We start from the raw sequence: 21,339 nt of genomic DNA, 5'->3' as shown, positions 1-21,339 counted from the left end.
TAATAGTTATTTGTACAACAAGAGATCAAAGTTTGATATTTCTTCGAGTGCTTATTTTGAGTCCCGTGCAAGCGAAAGATTCTATAATAGATTCACGAGCGTAGCGAGTGAATCTAATTTAGAATCTTGAGCGTAGTAAGGGACTCAAAAGCGCACGAGATGTAAATAACTTTGATCTCGTGTAGTACACAACATTTTTCACCTCAGCAGTGAGAACATATTAGAGAACCCGAAAAATGTATTCCTTCTTCATCACTTACCTCTATTCACTCATGTTTTCTTAAGATATACCAACAATTAAATTTTCACCTCAGCAGCTCGAACAAGGGTACTTTGCTACTTAAAAACAGTGAGCAAAATCGCATTTTGCTCACTGAGTGAGCAAAATCGCATTTTGCTCATTTTGTCTCACTCAGTGAGCAAAATACGATTTTGCTCACTGTTTTTAAGTAGCAAAGTACCCTTGTTCGAGCTGCTGAGGTGAAAAATACCTTGGTAAGCTTTGCAGTAGCGTAGGTACTAGTAAGCGTTGCCAATGTAGGTATAAAGAGCTTCTAGTTGTGTAAATGTTGGTAAATTTTAAAATAACCCCGTTTACGAAATTATCTCAATGGACCTTATGTCTTTTTTCTGTAAAAAAAATTATGTGATATTCACAGTATGAGTCGTTTTAGACTGCAAAACTAAATATTAAACTGAAAAAAATAGGTAGGTTAACTACTTGCTAGGATACCTAAAAGAAAGCTAAAGAGAAAAGACTAAAAGCATGGTTTACAATGTAACGACTACTTAATTGTAATTTTTAAAACATCACAGATTTATTTCTAAAGAATTATTTGCTTCTAAACGGCAATATGTACTGTATTTGTAAAGTTGACTTTTACTTGCACTGCATTTCAGTGCACTTAAGTAATTATCGATCGAAAAGTGACAGCTGCACCCGGATTTAAAGGTTCCTGGCCACTTTCTCTCTTAATGAAGTGAGAGATATCATACATTCTGTTTTGGGTGTCGAAAATTGTGAAAATTGGAGCAATACAACTGGTTTGGTTCGTGTCAAAATTGTATGTAATTTTAAAATTGTAAGTAACATTATTTAAATTTATGGTCATTTCGAAAACTTATGATATTGTGCGTAGATACGAGTACTTTACTCGTTTATCCGGAACAGTTATAATAGTATGTTTTCTGCGTACATTTTTTAAGGCATTTTCCCTGAGTAAAAATGGGGTAAAATTCAATACCTATATAGAAGCAATAATTTCGTTAGCCTCCTTTTAAACCTTTTATCTATCAACACAAAATAATAGTGGTTGTACATTCTTACACATACATACCTACCTATAGTGAACAGGTCTTACTTCATTGGAACTCATGTTAAGGCTTGTATAAAGCGCGCAATATGAAACGCGCTAAGTAGGCTATGTTTACTAAATCCACTGTCCTACAATAATTGGCACGTGTACACAACAGACTAACGGCACAAGGACTGGAGTTGTGGAAATCAGATAGAAATGACTAGTAAATAAGATAAACTGTCAGTCTCTATACAAAGTTCCGGAATGTGGGAATTATTTTTGTAATGAGATAGCAACATATATAACATCACAATATCTGAGAGAAAACATATAAAAACTCAAAAATGTGCGTTTTCCCAGAGACCTAGCTAGGTCGATTTTTCGCCCCCAAAAACCCCTATACCTATAGTAAATTTCGTCGAAATTGTTAGAGCCGTTTCCGAGATCCTCGAAATATATATACATATAAATAAATAAATATACAAGAATTGCTCGGAAAGGTATAAGATAGATTAGAGAAAAGGGAAATGAGATACCTACTACTCCTGGTATTTTTGAGAGTTATAGCTGTTATTAAATAATGAGATCCCTTAACACTGATTTAAACTTTCACGATTTTTACACATTATTTTAAACAAGACCAAGTGCGGGTAGTTCGAAAAACTCGCGCGGTTAGTAGATGCTGATGTCAACTTAAGCCAATCTTCTCCGAGACCACGGGGACAACGCCGTCCTCGAAACGTCGGAGGTAAATCTTAAAAACTTAGATAGGTACGCGATTAAGTCCCGTTGTACAATTTTAATAAGAGATCCCTTTTAAGGATAAGTTCGCCTTTGTGCGTAACATTTTTATTTTTGTTTTGTTTTGTCAGTTTTATGTAAACGTGTTTATGTTCAATAAAGTGACAAACATACATACATAAACATTACTATTAATATTTTAATAAAAAGTATTTTAGATGGACTAATTCGAATGAAATACGAGTATAACTATAATTACAACGTTTAAAGCATACATCCATATAGGGTCATACACAAACTTAGGGTGTAGGCGGAGTATGTCACTTTCTTAGGAGGTCACTTTCGAGTTAGGTCACGTTCTGAGGACGTCACTTTCTGAGGACGTCACTTTCTGAGGACGTCACTTTCTGAGGACGTCACTTTCTGAGGCCATCACATTCTGAGTTCGTCACATTCGGAGTACATACTTTCTGAGAACGTCACTTTTTTGCATGCACGTGCGACGTGCGCCTGCACGAACAATGAATACCAGAAACCAGCTGTACGGCATACGGCCGATTTATTTATTACATACAGAATGTTTTTTTTTCAGTGGCCGTTGAAGAGAAATACAAGTCTATAGACGATAACGGGAAACCTAAATCTTCGTGCTTAGTTAGCGTCCTTACTTTAAAACATGACTTTTTTTGATTGACAGTCTTAACCATTTACACGTCTCTGCCGGATATTAAAGTCGCATTGGCCCTCTTGTGGCTACTTTACTTTGTTCAGATGTTTTTGTATAATATTAATGTCGAACCGAAAATACGCCAATAACACATTTACGGACAGTATTGTACTGTCCGGAAATGTGTTATTGGTGTATTTTTTGTATTTTTGTAGGTTGGTTAGTGGTTACATAACCTTTTAAATAGGTTGCTAGGCACGAAGAGCACCTATTTGTGACAACGTATTAGAAATGCGGAGATACTTAAGTTTATTTGAGCTGAACCGATTTCGATAAAATTTGGTACGGAGATAATTTGAGGCCCGAGGAATAATGTTGGTTAAGACTCCAAATCTCTTGAGTCTTCTGCGTTAAGGTTCGACTCAGTTTTTCAGACTCTAATCATTCAGTCGAAACTCGAGTTCTTTTCTTATCGAGACCCCGAGTATTTTTCAAAGACTCGAGTACTTTAAAGAGAACTCTCTAATCGTGAAATTCATAGGAATAGGATCACATCATTCAATAACGCATATTTTTCTTGGTGTTCATTTGATATAACCTACAAATATTTCAACGATCGACTCGGGACAGTGTAAGGCCTGAGTGGACGCTCGAGTTGGGCGTGCAGCGGGGCGGGGCGTGCGGCGTGCATGTTAAACAAATGCAAGCATATAGGAGCGGCCTTAGTACTCGCTGCTCAAATTACTCCTGACCCCGACACCACGCTGGACGCCCCGCCGAACGCACCGCTTGGAGCGTCCACTCAGGCCTTACACTTAAAAGACTCCAAGTTTTTTAAGAGCAGAGTCGGCTAAAACGAGTCGAGTTTTTCAAATGTAGACTCAAAGGATCCGGTCACCTACGGCCACTTTTTGTGACCGGCCACTTCCCGTGACCGGCCATTTCATCTATCGGCCATTTCCTTGAACGGCCACTTGTCTATCGGCTTCCTTGTACGGCCACTTCCCCATATGACCATCCATCGGCCATTTCCTTAAACGGCCACTTGTCTATCGGCTTCCTTGTACACCCACTTCTCCACTTTAAAGCAAAAGAAAGAATAGACGACCTAGATATAAGCAATTATTCAATTTAAGTGGAACGTGTATTGTAACGAAGTGGAAACTAAAAAGTTAAGTTAATAAGTAGTAACGAGTGTTTTATGTTTTCTGTTCCTTATTTTAATTTTATTTCAATAATAATATATACATTTACTATACCATTTGTATAATTTACTTATACATATTGTAACCCTGATTCATTAGAATACAATAATCACAGTCCACTATGTCAGGGTTTTTGTTGAAACTAGCATTTGCCCGCGGGTTCGTATGGCCTTATTACTAAAAATAAAAATAAATAAATATTGGATGCTTCCATAAAATAAACCTTTTTTTACTGCTTTTTCTTAACCGTGGCTAATGTTGTTGTATAGTCTATGGTGCGGAACCATCCGTGCCCATTTATTTAAGTCTTTATGTAACCAAAAAATTAAGCAAAATCGTTAAAGTGATCGGTTTGTGTTGCAGCCTTTAATATTTTGCATTTTATGGTAAATACTGTCAAATGAAAACTGTTTATGTCATTTGAACCATCTTTCGGGGGCATTCCTAAGGTGTTTTGAATCGAACCACTAAAGTAGGCTGAATTTAGAATACTCCAGGTTTATATTTATATTTTTTTATGTACCGGAAGATTAGTACTTTCATTTTGGTATAACTCTCACCTTGCTACCGGAGATGAGGTAAATCAGACGACCCCTATTTTGGTACCCTTTGATCAGGCCGGATTCCGAAAGCTCCAGGTTTGGCTTATTAGGTTACAAAAAAATAATAACTTATATAGGAGCCGAATCTTGCTACCCGATGAGGTAGTGACTGGTATGCCGGCTCTCCGTCTTATGGTCTTTCGGGGAAACGGCTGAACTAGGAATTTGCACAGTGGTCTTTCGGGGAAATGGCCTTAGTAGGAATCTGCATTGTGGTCCTTTGGGGAAATGGCCTTAGTAGGAATCTGCATTGTGGTCCTTTGGGGAAATGGCCGTAGTAGGAATCTGCATTGTGGTCCTTTGGGGAAATGGCCGTAGTAGGAATCTGCATTGTGGTCCTTTGGGGAAATGACCGTAGTAGGAAAAGACCGAACAGGGATATGGCCGATGTAGAAATTTCCACGATGGCCGTAGAAGGAAGTGGCCGTAGGTGACCGGATCCGACTCAAAGACTACCGAGGAAGGGCATTAGTGTTTAACTATCACCATCACTCTATAACCCCACGCAGACGAAGGCGCGGGCTTCTAGCTCTATAATGTGATGTATACCTACTAGGCATACATATATGTGATGTGGGTATCGTGGGTGGGCATATATTATGAAATGTACACGCCCATATTTTCGGTGTTCATAACTGTATTTAATTTACTAGAGTACAGTTACAATTTATCTAAATCGTAATAATGTATACACAGATCTAAAAATATACTCTAAGAATAACTAGGTGGTCACACTGCTCACTGCTCAGTGTAGGTTCCGTAGCCTTCGGACAAAACATGATTTTTATGCTGAAACCTGCCAAAAGCGAAACCGAAACTTCGCGGGACGAGAGTTAATCAAACAATAAAATTATAAAGACAATACCTACATTTATCAGAAACACAAAGCGTGTGAAGGTGCGTAAGATATGACGTATTGTATTGTACCTCACGCGTCCAAACAGTTACACTATTGACCCACATATGAACTATTAACGAATTTAATTATCAAACCGTGAAAATCGTTTAATTATTTTACAGTTGTATACGAGCGTCTTTCAGGGTTCCGTAGTCAACTAAGAACCCTTAGGCCCACTTGCACCATTCTACTAACCCGGGATTAACCGGTTAAACCTTGGAGTTTAGCCCATTCTCTCACTGCATTGCAATAACGCAATAAGCTTACAATAAGTAAGATAGATCGATACATTATGAAATATGAAAAGGCTTTTCACACAGCGCCTAATTATCAAAGATTGCACGCGCCATATAAACTACAGTTAAACCTAGCCACATCAGAGGACCTACCGCGAACCACGTTCGACGTGTTGCCTCCCTGTCACACATACTTGTGAATTTACAAGAGCGACAGAGAGGCAATACGTCGAACGTGGTTCGCGGTAGGCCCTCAGTGACAGCGAGCTTACAGTGCAGCGTAATTTTGTTTTGTAATGACCAAAACACATGCTCGGTAAGAGTAATGGGATGCCTAACATGTCAATGTTAATGGCATAGTTACACAGCATCACAGCATAGCAATTTTTGAGGTTATTTTTAGAATTTGCCGCGTTGAGCCCCCTCCACATTCGACGCTTCACGCCGCGATTCGCGCACGGGTGTGGAGGGGGCTTTGTACGTCAGTAAGGCCTCCTACTAACGAGCGCTTTTTCAACGCGCGTTAAAAAAGAGCTTGAATCCGTCCACACGCTAAATTCGATTTAGCGACCAACGCTTAAAGTCGAAAATCCAACAACGCTTGATAAAAACGCCATCGTGTGAATAAATACTCATGTAGGTATCCATTTGTGTCATTCAAACGCTTTTTTAACGCGCGTTGAAAAAGCGCTCGTGAGTATGAGGCCTAACTCTTTAGCGATTTACAAAACCGGTATTTTCCGAAAATTACGGTTTCTTCGGCATCAAAAATATCGAAATCATTTCCCTAGTTAAATAAATTGATGGACCATAGGATAGGAGACAATCATGTAAATTAACAATAGGTCTGTAAATGTTTGACTTTTATTTGTAATGCTAACAAATCTAACAATTTATGTTTATGAATTGAGAACTTACTTTTAAGCAGTCTAAGCAACTATACTTTTTTTAACAACCATTCGCAACGCATTAAGTGTAAAAATGGTTAGCCACTTTCTTTAACCACTATACAACTTTTATAATACTTAAGTTTTGCTTATCTAATCCAGCCGAAAACCACGTTCAGAACGTAGGTAAGCCATTATCGTTAATCTCGTAATTAACGAATCGAGTGAACATTTATATAAAAAAAAAACTTTTTTGTCGGCGCCATAAATCAAATGTTCAGCTTGCTTGAGCAATTTGCGTTTCCGTTTACGTTGTCAACGCCATTTAAGCAATTATATATTTATTGTACGTAGGTATTTACGTTCATTTTGTAATTATCCAATGCTCGTCATTGTATTCGATTTATTTGTTTTATTAAAAAATATTATGAAACATTCAATACATAAATTATAGAACCTAATTAAACAGCAATAACTAAATTGCAATTAAGTAAGTCAGACAACCTTCATGGTTTGACGAACTTTTTGTTAACAGTACCTTGAGGAGTTTCCAAATTGCATTTTTCCAGTAAAACAACACTGCGACATTAAAGTCAAGAACGTTTGCTAAAGTACCAATCATCTTTATTATCGAGACGTTAAATTGGACACATGAAGAGCACCGTGACTTAAGTGGCGGTAAAAAGATGACGAAATTATGTTCATAATCTTCTTGCTTTGGATAAGATAACGAATATGTACTTCCGCATAAAAAATATGTGTAAGTGCGAAGTGATAGTGCGGAGTTACGAATTATTAATGAAAATCACACACAGAGATACTGTACACTTTGAGATTATGAGATGAGATCTGGACATTTTTTTATTCGTATAAATCATAATCGCTTCTAGACAAGGAAATATTGTAACATAGCTTCTTGGCAAAAACAACCTGTGCTTTCTTATAATTCACACCAGATTAAAGAGCAGCCTTTCGGCCCGCTTGTTAGATAACGCTTAATTTACGTTTTATATACCTTCTCCATCCTGTCATAGGTTTCCGCCTCAAGTCTTCCTCGCTAAGGCCATAAAGGCCGATGCACGCGAGGAACCAGGCGGTCACTATTAGGTAACAAATGACGATCACTCGGAAAGGCAGCAGTATCACTGTGAATATCGCCGTCTGGAACAAACGGAACTTGTGTTATTACTGATTAGGTACCCATCTTTAGCACGTTAGAATTAGAATTTGTTTATTAATTATAAAAATACTTAGGGAATACACATAGCTGGGCAGAAGTCCGTTAATCCGTTAATTAACGAAGTTAAGTTTTCGAGTAACGGATTAACTTTTAAGTTAACTTTAAAAACCTGTAACGGACTTGTTAACTTCCGTTAACTTTCCTTAAGTCCGTTAATCGTTAATAACTAAGTACCTACTCACACCAAGGCCGCGCGCTGCCGCGCCGCGCCGATCACGTTCCGACTACTTTGCGTTAGGTTTTTATGCAGTGCAACTTAAATGTAAAGTTGCAAAGAAGCGCGAATCGTACTACTGACTAAGAGTCTGATATTGCTTACCCCGTGCGCTGTATTAATTTTGTTATTACGAGAATATGACAGAGTCGATCGCGGCAACCTGAGCAGTTGCCATATAAGATACACGGGTGCGAGCGAGACAAATATAACAACTTACATACTATTCGAGACCGAGCGGTCAGACGACACGACGATATGATTATTTCTACTAGTTTTATTTCCTATTGCGTATATTTACGATTTCGAGTTAACGATTAACGATTAACTTTAACTTCCGTTAAAACTTTTGAAAAGTAACGTTTTAACGTTTAACGAAGTTAACTTTTTGATTAACGGTGCCCAGCTCTGGGAATACATTCCTCAAACTAATAAGTAGGTACTTATTTTAAATAATTATCCTCAACGATTTTATTATACTGACCATTTATAGTTCTGATTCTGACATAAATTAATTTTATTTGACTGCTTCAAAATTGATTAACAGCAGGTGCAACTAGCTAAATTAGGTACTATTTTAAAACAATTATACCATTATTCGAAATTTCTAACTGTGGAATTCTGTGGCCTACGACGGTCCTCATGCTGCATCGAGCGTATCAAAGTTTTCGTCAAATAAGTGCCTCATTTTAGATTCATGCTCACTAAAGCGGACGGTTGATTTTACAAACGAGTTTTTGTGTTTGCTTTTGGTGTGAAACTAAATTCCTAGCCTACTTATCATACTTATACAGTAGAGTCCGATTAGTACGACTTCGCATATAACAACCAACCGCTTATAGCGACGTAAGTATAAGCACTTGTTTGGTTTTAGTATGAGCTACTATGAAAGTACAACCGTTTATTACGACTCCGCTTATAACGACCGACCGCTTTTAACGACGGAAATTGACACAAAATCCGTCCGTCAAGTCCGGTTACAACGACGAGCGACGTAATTTTTACATATAAATTGTTGGTAAGAAGCTTACTCCGTCCCGCGCACCCAACTCCCCTTCTCCCTTTGCCTATACGCAGCAAGATGAAAAACTGTGACTTTTCGTAATCTTGCAAACTAAATAAAACCCAATTCGCATTATTCAATTGAGCTTAAACTATACATACATAATTATGTAAGTTGGGTGACAATGCAATATTTTGGTACCTTCGAGCTGGAGGTGGCCATAGGAACTGTTTGATAAAGCAACGCATCCTAATTGAGTTTGGGTTTGTAAGAATTGTCTCAATAGAGTATAGGTTGCTTGTTGAAACTAACGTAAATGAATATTTTAATTAAAATGTTTTTTTTTCGTTGATTGTCGCATAAGTGTTAATACATACAAAATGATGTCATTATTTTGAATAAAAAAATACATTAAAATTGGCAGTTCGTTTAGTGCGACGTCCGGTTAGTACGACGTAATATCAGCGGTCCCTTGGGCGTCGTTATAACCGGACTCTACTGTAAAAATATAGTGATACGCACAACATTAGAAAGAAAAGAATCTCATCCATCACAATCAAGGCGTGAAATGAGGCTGTTGTCGTATTGTAAAATACAAATGTAGACCCCTTTAGTTTGAATAATACCTTGAGTAGACTTAGTTTAGTACAATGGGCTTTAGAAATCTGACAATCGTACGACGTATTTCGAACTGATAATATTCATTGACTTACTATAAAACAACTCTTTAGCCTTTTAATCCAGGTAGCGAAGCAAATAATCTCGTCACTAGAAGCTAGGCTAGAATGACATCGATCGAGCAGCCCAGTCAAGCATAAACTCTTCTGAGGAAACCTTACATTTCCTGGAAATTAAGGCTTAATCGACACTAAACGAATAAGTCAGGCTTATGCTATCTTTGAGTGTTGGTAGCGGCATGCGGCATGCTGTCCAGTCTACATCAGACGTATCGGAGCGTCCAAGGTGCTCAAAAATATCTGCTTTAACGTCTTTATCAAGAGGTTTTGTTCAGATATTTGTAAACACCTTGGCCGCTCTGATAGATCTGATGGCGACTGTCCAAGTTTAGATGACTCAACGACCTTCCCTAACATTGTCGATGCGTTGTGAATGCGATGTTTGGCGCATGTGATGGAAAGAATCGTACGCACGGAACAACTTTCTCTCAGCGTTAGAGTAATATAACTGTTTGTGGAGGTACTTTATAGTGGCTTTCGAGCTAGATGAATTTTATAGTGGTTACATAAATTGTGTTTTTTCATGCCAGAAATAAAAGGTTATCCTAAAAATAGCTAGATAAGTACGTCGCTGTTCTTTGAAACGGATTTTGCTAAAACTATTAAGTTGCAAAAATTATAAGTAGCTGTTTTTTTATTTGCTACTATTATAGTTTATCAGCGATTAATTGGGATAGTGTGTGTAGTTGTCAACAATAGCTATGACTCATTACAAATTGAATTAGTATGCCATTCAAATAGAATTCAAGGTTTTCCTGACAGAGCAATGCCTATATGTTGTTTGTTATACTTATTTGGCAATCGCTTTTTTAATCATCCCATGACATTGTTTTACACATCATTTGTATATTACGGCTAATTATAACAATAAAAAAATCTAAGATAGATAGAAAGTAATGCTGACACACTCTATACGTAGACGTCTAACGGTGTTCTTAATACTTTACTTAAGTAATTTTTTTCTCATTTATGATAAGTCAAAACTTTGAGTCTGCGCTTTAGCGTTAAGCAACTCCTGAAAATATTTACAATCAAACGCTTGCATCTACTTATTAGATGAATATTCTATTATTTTCATACCTTTATTTTATCATATGTGTTATCTAATTCCAGTTTATGCACAAAAGGGTTCAATATTTCGGCGCGCATGCCGTCAGATGAGAAAGCGCCGGTTTCACTATGCATTTTGCCATTCATTTTCACTAAACAAGGAGCACAAATTTCCTAATACTAGGAAATCAATCAAATCGCACTATTTACACTCATCTTTCACATATGAACCGAATAATATCTTGACACGATCCTACTATTATATTTTAGATAACTTGTTTTCATCGAGATTATTTGTGTTGAATGCGAACGTGCATTCCCCATCTAAAGTAAGCTAAGACTGGTTAGAGTGGTTAGACTGGTTGTCACTGTTGTGATGTACTTAGTTGAGATTCAACCAATAAGAGTCAAGAACAGGCGGCTTCATCATTGGTTAAAATTTTGATAGTACCATCAGACCGCAATCGACCTGTAGCCGAACAAAAACGACTATTACCGAACAAAAACGAAAATGATTTCCTTTCCTAGTCCCCTTGTACTTGTATGTCACACCGACAACAAGGTAGCAGGGGGCGCTACTATCGCATTATGTGTCAACAGTCAGTACCGGTTTTTTCATACATATTTTGGCACAGCCATAGCACTAGTCGTCATCTCAATGTTTACAAAAATAGCTACACGTGTATAAACAGAAATTTATTTATATTAATTTCATTCGGAATATTTCGAATTATTTTTAAGTTGACATATAGTTTTATATCGGCTGATACTGAGTACTATGTAATGAATAATGCAATCATGGTGTCTTAATTTTTTAAATTCTAAAATGCTTGCATTGCTGAAAAACATTCTTCGTAAACGGGTCAATCAGTCACCGTGCTTGTTGTGTGTGTGCGTATATATATTATTTTGGCTTGTTTTAATATTGTTTTGTATCTGATCTATCTGAAATACAATAAGTTACAGTAAAAACAATCGAACTAACACTGAAAATGTATTATCCATACCATGGAAATGAATATACAAAAGCAGATCATTGACTTCTTTTCGTTCTTTGAGGAATTCTATAACGTTTCTAAAACGTGTTTGAAAGATTGCCAAAAGTGCGCAGTTACTATAAATAAGCTAATTTATCGGTGTAAAAACATTAGAGAGTGAGTTGTTTCTATGTAAATGTATTGTATTGCATATTTATGACTGGGTATGTTACTTATTAGATTCAATTTTCAGTGCCGAGGTGACCCAGACGCCATTGGAAGAATTCGATGGTCTGCAGGGGAAATTGTGCGCGGCTTTACATAACCTTATATCTAAGGAAATACATGAACTTAAACGCAATTTGTAAGTACATTACCTTGTATTATTTCTTGTCCCCGATTGAGTAAGTTGTCAATGGAAACTTACACTTTTTAGGTTATAAATTTCATAATAATAAAATATCATGTTTAGTATGATTCTCATAGACATGGCTTGGAAATAATACTACAAAACTCCTTAGGTTAAGATTACATAATCAGTTATGCTTGTAAACAATGAGGAATTGCAACACATGAAGTTTAGTTTTACTAGTATTATCATTAAATCTAGTTTGTAATATCTTTAAGTTTTTAATTTCTTATCTGTTATTTATATGTGTAAATCAATGTTTTTTGAGTTTATTAAATTTTGTGGTTATTTTGCTTTCAGGTGCACCATAGAGGATTTATTTGATAAACTGTGCAACAAACACAAAGTCTTCCGTCAGAGTTGTGAAGAATTAGATTATACAGAACAGAGTAAACTTATCAAAGGATCCCCTCTTCAGCCTCCGTTGCAGCAACTTCTTGAGTTTGCAGATGACGCACTGACCTTCGGAAGTCAAGTTTGCGCTCAGATAGAAACCTCCATAAGTGTTCTGACATTTAAAGGCTTGAAATCAGATTGTTTAGTTGAAAATTTTAAAGTTTCTAGTGAGTGGAGCAGACGCATACCAGAAATCATATCGTATACCTCATTCTGCGCTGAAAACCAAATTTAAACATGGACTTACTGGGTTCAATTTTAAACTCCATGCAGAAGCCACCTTCGGCGAGCGAAGCACAGAAAAATGCTGCCAAAAAGCAGAAAGAGGCTCTAGAGCGCAAGCAGAAAGAGGAGAGAAACATGTTAAATAGATTTAGAAAGAGAGTTGAAGATAAAATAAGTGATTTTGTTAAAGACGGGTCCAAACCACACTTAGCATTTGAACCGATGGATCAAACATACCGAGCAATAATTAGAGATGTCGCTGAAATTGCCAATCTTCAAGTATTTTCATTTGGGCAAGATGGAATTGATAGATATTCAGTAGTTTACACCAAAGAACGCCCACCATCTGAAGACGAGTTGACGGCACGTAGAGCGGGTGGTATTTGGGATGAAGATAAAGCAGCGGAAATGGCTAGAGACCGTATAGATAGACAAAAACTGGCAGCTTTAGAGTCCGAGGAAGAAAAAAATAGGAAGCGCAAGCGTGGCACAGAGGAACTTAGCGGTACATTTTATAAACAAAAGTATGCTCATTTAATTGGTGAAAATGCTGCGTTAGGAGCCGCTCAAAAGACAAATATGAATAAAAGTTACGGAGAAGTTCCAAGTGAGAATAAAAAGGATCAGCGCTCCATAGAACAGACTATGGCAGATATTAAGGCTAAGAAAATGAGGAAGGCAGAGGCCGAGGCTAATGAAGATCAAGCTTAGCCTATCTAGCCTAGAAATCATTAGACAAGGTTAAAAATATGGAATATTAGCAAGTTTTGGAACATGCCTCTTAGAATAGTTGCGTGCATTGTTTTTTCTCTTTCTGTCTACAATTGATCTACAAGACAACTATGCATAATTACATCTTTCACTGAAACACATAATATTTTAAATCATTGAGTTTATACTGTCTGCCTGTCTGGTTGGCTTTGATAGGTCTTTTGAACGTCAATCTATTTAGATTCCTTTGAATAGTGGGAATAGATCCACTCTTATGAAATTATAGTTATGATATCTATGCAAAACACCTTTCACTCGAAAACAACACTTAGTGAGTGATGACTGAGATTATGACAGCAATTTTTAGAGGGTTATTCCTAGCTCTAAAGGCCCCAGTACACAATGGGCCAGCGTGGGCCATTCTGGGGGTTCATTTATGCGTTAGATGAGCAAGCAATGCTATCTCATTCTACCGCATGGCTGCGTCCCTTGGACTGGCTGGCGATGGCCCATTGTGTACAGGGATCTTTACAACCATGTTGTTACCACTGGTACCTACAGTCAACATCGTATAGTTAGTGACAGTCAAAGTGACCCTTATAATATTAAAACAGATCCTTATTTCTATGGTAAAATAAGCATTTTACGATATATTCGGCCGTCACTATCGTTTTGATGCTGACTACCTCTGAGAAAAAATATTCAAGGTAAGGACTCTTAAGCCAGAAAATTTATTGCATATTGAACCGCCTGTGCCTATCTCTGTCGTGCGCGCATTTTTACATTGCTGTCCCACTCGCACAGTGGCATTAACCGCCGGTATCATGCGACAGCAATATAATTACGTGTGGGATAGAGATAGGAACAGGCGGGTCCTTAGAGTCCTTACTTTAGTTACTAGACTGTATTAACCTTTTCGACGCCGTGTCAAACACAAAAGCTGTCACGCTGACGCCACGTCACCGAAGTGTCAAAACTGAAATTGAACTTTATGCATATGCACATAGGTCTATGTTGCTCTGTGATATGTGACCGATTAATCGGTCTTTGGCGTTGAACCTACTGTGCGGATATATCGATCATTGGCGTCCAAAAGGTTAAAAATAACCGTAAGGCTGTGGTATATGCAAATATTAGAAAGCTAATTAGCGACAACCATATCAAGGGCTCGAGGTGCTCATTTTGACAGACAATTAGGTATCTTATATATCCAATACTACTAGTATTTAGTAATTATAAGTGAGTAGATAGACTTTAGATAACTTAATAAACAATTATGGTCCATATTCCATCAAATATTTTTTCAGAAAAAAAAGGAAGGTGTCTTTTTCTAGTTTTCAGAAAAATAAGTTTTTTTTTTTAAGAAATCGTACCTGTAACCTAAGTATATATTTTTACTTTGTATGCATTATGAACGAAGAAATAGGAGTATGTTTCCTTTTACTCAAAGCATAAGTACTATAAGTAGGTACCTACTCACAATTCTGGGTAGAACTAACCCTTTTTTTAGGGAATTTTTTTTTTTTAACGATTTTTGGCAGCATCGAGAAAGGTGACCGTAAAGTACTTACAGAATACCATATTGAATACAGTGACATTTTTTTCTGAGCTACATGTATTTTTTTTTCAATTAAATACAATAGAATATTAATTTAATTATAATTCATTGTTTATTTAAATGTAAATTAAATAACACTGCCATTTGAAATTATTTTCGGTTTGATTTCTTTTTGCGCTGTATTGTTAATTATTTTTGTTTTTTAAGAGTCACGAACGTCGCCGCCGCCATACAATCGGACTTACGCTCTAATTTTGAAATAACATGAACATTCAAGTTATATTTGTCTCATGTACAGTCACCTGCAATAATATGTTACACAACGAAGGCCGCAAAAATATCTGACACGATCTTATTTGTAGCGCGTGTCACATGTTTTTGCGGCCTTCGAAGAGTAACATATTATTGCAGGTGACTGTATTAGGACTTTGGTAGAAATTTGGTAAGTATGTTAAACTTCTACTTGCTCTAATTTCTTTGTATAACAATTTCTAGCAAAGAAAACTGTACTAGACATAAATTATGTGTTACTTGAATGTTCATGTCAAATTTAATGTTATTTCAGAATGTCGTTTTATTGAGAGCGTGACTACGATTGTATGACGGCAGTACCTATGTAACCTAGGTCCGTGTGACTTAAAGATTAAGTATTGTTAATGTTACCACTATGTTACAAATATTAACAAGTGGTATCAATTTAACTGATTCTGAATGCTAAATGGAGGTATTTTTCCATGCACCCATAAAATAAGACTGGATATAATTTGTAGATAGCAACAATACATAATTCTTAGTTAGTTCTTTTGACAATAATGTCTTTTACGAGGCACACGAACCGCGCCGCCATCATACAATCGACACTCATTTTAAATCAACATTCTTAACATGAACATTCAAGTAACATATCTATTTCTGAACCCCTAGTGTACATTATATTCGATAGCGTGACGGACGCACGCCTTTGCGTTGTCTCATTTTGTAAGGGATTTTGAACAGCGCGCCAAGCGGGACATTTTGGAAACTGTGATTTTAAATTTTGAGAAATGAGACTTAACGCGTAGGTACCTACGTCACGTCACGCTATCCAATGAAATTTACACTAGGGCTTCTGGTGCTAGTGGTCGTTGCTAGAAATTGTAGTTAAAAAGAGTACAAAGAAATTAGAGCGACGTAGATGTTTTATATACCAAATTTCTATACCCGCTCTATTTTTTTTTTTTTCAATTTTAAGCAACGATAATTAGTACAAGCATGCGCATACATGCATGTGGAAGCGCTGGTGGCCTAGCGGTAAGAGCGTGCGACTTGCAATCCGGAGGTCGCGGGTTCGAACCCCGGCTCGTACCAATGAGTTTTTCGGAGCTTATGTACGAAATATCATTTGATATTTACCAGTCGTTTTTCGGTGAAAGAAAACATCGTGAGGAAACCGGACTTATCCAATTACGGGTCTAGTTTACTCTATGGGTTGGAAGGTCAGATGGCAGTCGCTTTCGTAAAAACTAGTGCCCACGCCAATTACTGGGATTAGTTGCCAAGCGGACCCCAGGCTCCCATGAGCCGTGGCAAAATGCCGGGACAACGCGAGGAAGATGATGAATTAGTACAAGCATATATATAGGTACATATGATATAATGTTACGTAACGTTCATGCCAAGTTTCATGTAATTTTAAGCATATCGTATTTATATGAGAGCGTATCTCCGATTGTGGGAGTGGCTTTTTGGCGGCGGGTCCCTGTGACTCTTAATGTGTTATAATAGAAGCAATTAATAAATACTGTAATCGGTATAATTTGTGCGACTGTACCTTATGAACGTACCTAATATAATTTATGATTAATACATAAGCATTGTTTTGTTTTAGTTTATTCAACAAACACCTAAATTAAATCGAATAATACCTGCATCGCTAGATTTTTTTAAAATTCTTGAGCCTACCACCTGTTTCGGTTTCGGCATAAAAATCAGGATTCGGCTAAAAAACTACGGAACCTTACGGCCGCGTCGTAACTGTATTTTTGGTTGTGTGTGTTTCGGTTACAGCAAAACCGAACCTTCGGTTTGCGCAAAACAATTCAGTCTTATACACTATCAATAACACATGTATTCCTCGAGTTTTATTTATTTATTTTGACAACAGGCAATACATTCTGTACCTACATTAATTTTTTTTTTTTTTTTTTTTTTTTTTCTCCGCGTCCCTCCAGCTCGGCGTCGACAGTACGTTGCCACGTGTGCGCCGTACATTAATTAGGCATAATACATTCTGATTTCATTGATTACAAAACTTAGTGTCTTTGCATTGTAGCAGCAATATGTCAGCTGAAGTAGATGGCGCTGTATGCGCCATACTTTTTGTGGTACCCTATTGGTTTATAATATATTGTATACTTATGATAATATTTTATATTTCACGATAAAGGAAAAAACAGTATTTTTCAGAACGTTTATTTACCATCAACACTTTAATATAATAGATATTAATTATGTATTAACACAGATACAACGAGTCGATCCAAACAAAATGATATACAAATTTCGACTTTAAATGACTACAGATATGATTTATTATCAGATTGCATCTTAATACGCTTCAAATGGACTAGCTATATGTATATGTAAGACTAAACTAAACCCAACTGTCATCGTAGATCCTTATGGAACCCTGCCGTACTTTGTAAAATAAGGATAAGTACCAATTTTATAGCCAAAAAATTTGAAAAAAAAGGATATATTTACAGCCAGCATCAAATAGATAGTGATGGTGAAAGTGGCCAAAAATATTGTAACACACCATGGTTACCATAGGAATAACGATGTGTACCGATATATTGGCCAGTTTGGTTGTCACTTTTTGATGCTGACTGTACCTATCTACTTCAATGTTAACTTTATACGTTGGACACAGTTCCATTAGCCTTAGAATATATTCATGGATATTGTAAACCAAAGGTATATCAATTACTTTATTTAGTATTTTAGATATGTTGTCAAATAAGTTTAGTTATAAATGATTATTTCAAAGTCCAATCCTCGATTAATTAAATGAATATGGAACGTTCTTTTCAGATTGACATACATTTTTATTTTATATTTTTTGTATCTATCAATAGGTACCTGAAACTTCGGAACCTGAATCAATTTAATATCGGAAAGGTACAGTCAGCAGCAATACTTGCTAAGCGGGCGAGGTGTTCAAAATGATATTGACGCGACTTTATTCTTAAAGAATAAGAGCGCGTCAAGGTAATTTTGAACACCTCGCCCGCTTAGCAACTTCTGCTGCTGACTGTACCTACATTTTAAATAATGGCACATTGGACCACTATTAGGTTAGGCCCATATCAAATTAGCGACATAAAGCTTGTTACTTTTTTATTTGATATTTATTTATAGCTCCAAAGTGGGCAGGAATGCATTTTGTTTAAAAAAATAAACATACATATTATATTCGATCGTTGTGCGTTTCTTAATGTTGGCGATGCGTCACTGAGTCAGTGACACTGACTCACTGCATATATCGCCAACTTTATTTATCATGACAAGGCCTCATTTTAATTTTATCCACTTCTCGATTTTTTATTCATTCTGCTTTTAGGTATACCTATACTTAATCAGAATTCCAACCAGTTTCGCGGAATGCTTTGTGAAATGAAGATAATTTTGAAAAAATGGAAATGAATTGGGTAAAATCAAATTACTACGTTTTTTTTAATTTTCACTGTTTATAGTTTTATACCAACGGGGTCCCGTTGTTTCCCATAAAGTTTTAAGTCATAATGTATTGTTTGTCATATCATCATTAGTCATAAAACTGAAACCGTTAACATTTCAGGATTTTCGTTAGGTTCTCCTATAGGTTAGGTTAGGTTTGTTTTATGGCAATCCTGAAAAGCGACGCGTTTCTGAACCAAATGAATTATGACTAACGAATATGCGGGCAAACAATACATTATGGCTTAAAACTATTTGGGAAACAATAGAGACAACAATACATTACAACAACAATAGTGTTGATATAACTATCAATTTTTCGAGGCCCTTGGACGCAACACTGATACAAACCTTACAGCTAAACTACTTATTTGCTTATTTCAGTATACAAACGAGAGCTAATAACAGAAGCAATGTGTTTATCGACTATGCGACATGATGTAATTTCGCTCTACAAATTTAAATTCTATTTAATGTTTCTCAAAATTTGCCTTGTCTAAGGTCATTATAAATATTTGGCGAATAAAATATGTTCTCACACTGCAGCGTCAAGTCCTCGTATCTTCAACAAACTATAAAGCAGTGGACACTAATTTAAATGTAGTAATTGACATGAATTGTACGACTCATTTAATCGCAAAAACATTGAAGCTGTTAAAATTAAAAAACAAGTCAACGCTAAGACGATTCCGACGACGAGCTCCTTTGCGTCGGTTTGAAAGCGTAATGGTACTTGTAAGTTAAAAAAAATATAAAAGTAATCATAATCTGATTTAAACTTTCACGATTTTTACACATGATTAAATTTGAAAACGGGACTTATCGCGTATTTATGTTTTAATATTTACCTCGGACGTTTCGAGGACAGCGTTACCCCCATGGTCTCGGAGAAGGCTGGCTAAAGTTGACATCAACATCTTGCCGCGTGTGTTTCTCGAACTACCCACAATTGGTCTTTTTTTAAAGTTAAGACTTAAATACGCGATAAGTCCCGTTTTACAATTTAATAAATCATAAACTATTAGAAAAATCTATTACCTACCACTAGACCTAGGTATAGCAAAAAACCTTATAACATGTCACTTAAGACATGCTAAACTTAAATACTGATTAGATTTAAATAATGACTGTAGATATATGTAAATAAATTAGAACATTATTATTATTATTGTCTTACAAAGTAAAATAAGGAAGACAGAGCCCAATTGATTTTAACAATTTCTTATTGTTTTGAACTGGTTCTGATACGACCTTGACGATAGTTTTGGAGTTGACGCGTACAACACGCACGGCTTTTCATCTCGCATGCACCAATCAGCGTGAGCGATCTTCAAGATCGTATCAAAATACGATCAAAACCCTAATTTGTAAAATCTGGATTTGGCTCAATGATTTGTGATATAGATATTTGGAATAGCAGATAGATATCAAAAGCAACAGTAGCTACGCCTAATTATTATATCGAATATACAACGGTCTATATTCTATTATTTGCCGTGCCCTTACAAGTAATTACAACGCTACTAAAGATTTTAACAATTTTAGGCTAGTTTTTAATTATTATGATTATATAAAATAGGCAAACTTACATAAACATACACATAATGAATGCTATATAATGATATGAGTAAGTACGTTCGGCGTATTTTCTGATCATCATGAGTTACTTACAAATAATACTCTTGCTACTTACAATTTTTATATTAAAGGAAAATTTAAACTTAGGACTCCGGCGTCGTTAAGATAGAACATTCTTAAAGAATTAAGGATTCGCACGGTTCCGGTAAGTCTCGGTAGTTCAGTTGGTTAAGAACGGCGGTGTTCCAAGATTAGCAAGTTCAAGTTTTGCCTGAAGCGAGAAATTTTTCCTTTAATATATTTGTAGTATACAATTATATATCCGCTTGATAAAAAATGGTTTAATACTCATGTTCTTCTTTGATGTTTCATCTAATTGTGCCTATTCTATGGAACGTGCAAGAAGTGACTTTATCAATAAATTATCTAGTTAACCGTAGGTTACTTACTTATGCTAAATCTATATGATTTACAACAGATATGTAGGTAGCTTATAATTCAAAACAATTATTAGTATCTGAATATGGAGTTACAGAGTTGTATTAAAGGTACGCCTAACATAAAAGGACATCGTTGTTAGACTTGTAACCGTTATGTTACACGCTAAAAGCACATAACGAGTATTTTATCAATTAAATATGTATAATTATTAATGTAACAAATACTTTCGTGAGTGGGACGAATTCTAATGTGGATGGTTTTAAACCATGAAACCAAACTTCATGGCCTTATTTTTATCGAGTCATTAGAATACTCTTTAAAAATCGAAAATATGAAAATAAGGCCTTTCCAAGTTTGCGCGCTCATATTAGTTAAAACGATAACAACAATCATTATTATCACATCGAATCTTAATCTTATACTACGTCGCAGTCATTTGACCTACACTTGATATTGTCTTCATACATATATTACTAGTTTATAGATACATAGTTAGTATATATTATGATATATCTATTTAGTAAACACCGAGAGCGGGTAACATTTTAT

At 36.1% G+C, this 21,339-nt stretch overlaps 2 protein-coding genes across 3 annotated transcripts in view; one reads left to right on the top strand and one right to left on the bottom strand.

Moving 5' to 3' along the window:
• LOC134651948 (lysophosphatidylcholine acyltransferase) overlaps nucleotides 1–11,102 on the bottom strand; it is a 50,568-nt gene extending 39,466 nt beyond the window's left edge. For both annotated transcript variants that reach the window (XM_063507080.1, XM_063507081.1), the window contains exons 1-2: nucleotides 10,809–11,102; nucleotides 7,550–7,695 (exon numbers count right to left, since the gene is read on the bottom strand). In XM_063507080.1, the coding sequence (XP_063363150.1) occupies nucleotides 7,550–7,695; nucleotides 10,809–10,925 (263 nt within the window). In that variant the 5' untranslated portion in view covers nucleotides 10,926–11,102. The remainder of the gene's footprint in view (nucleotides 1–7,549; nucleotides 7,696–10,808) is intronic.
• Nucleotides 11,103–11,686: 584 nt separating this feature from the next.
• LOC134652363 (sperm-associated antigen 7) lies at nucleotides 11,687–13,518 on the top strand. The gene is made up of 3 exons (XM_063507536.1): nucleotides 11,687–11,932; nucleotides 12,009–12,119; nucleotides 12,465–13,518. Exon 3 carries the CDS (start codon nucleotides 12,798–12,800, stop codon nucleotides 13,494–13,496), a length of 699 nt encoding a protein of 232 aa, XP_063363606.1. The 5' UTR covers nucleotides 11,687–11,932; nucleotides 12,009–12,119; nucleotides 12,465–12,797; the 3' UTR covers nucleotides 13,497–13,518.
• Nucleotides 13,519–21,339: the final 7,821 nt, after the last annotated feature.

This window comes from Cydia amplana, chromosome 11 (assembly GCF_948474715.1).
Source record: "Cydia amplana chromosome 11, ilCydAmpl1.1, whole genome shotgun sequence".
NCBI lineage: Eukaryota > Metazoa > Arthropoda > Insecta > Lepidoptera > Tortricidae > Cydia > Cydia amplana.
This window is presented reverse-complemented; position numbering and strand designations above follow the sequence as displayed.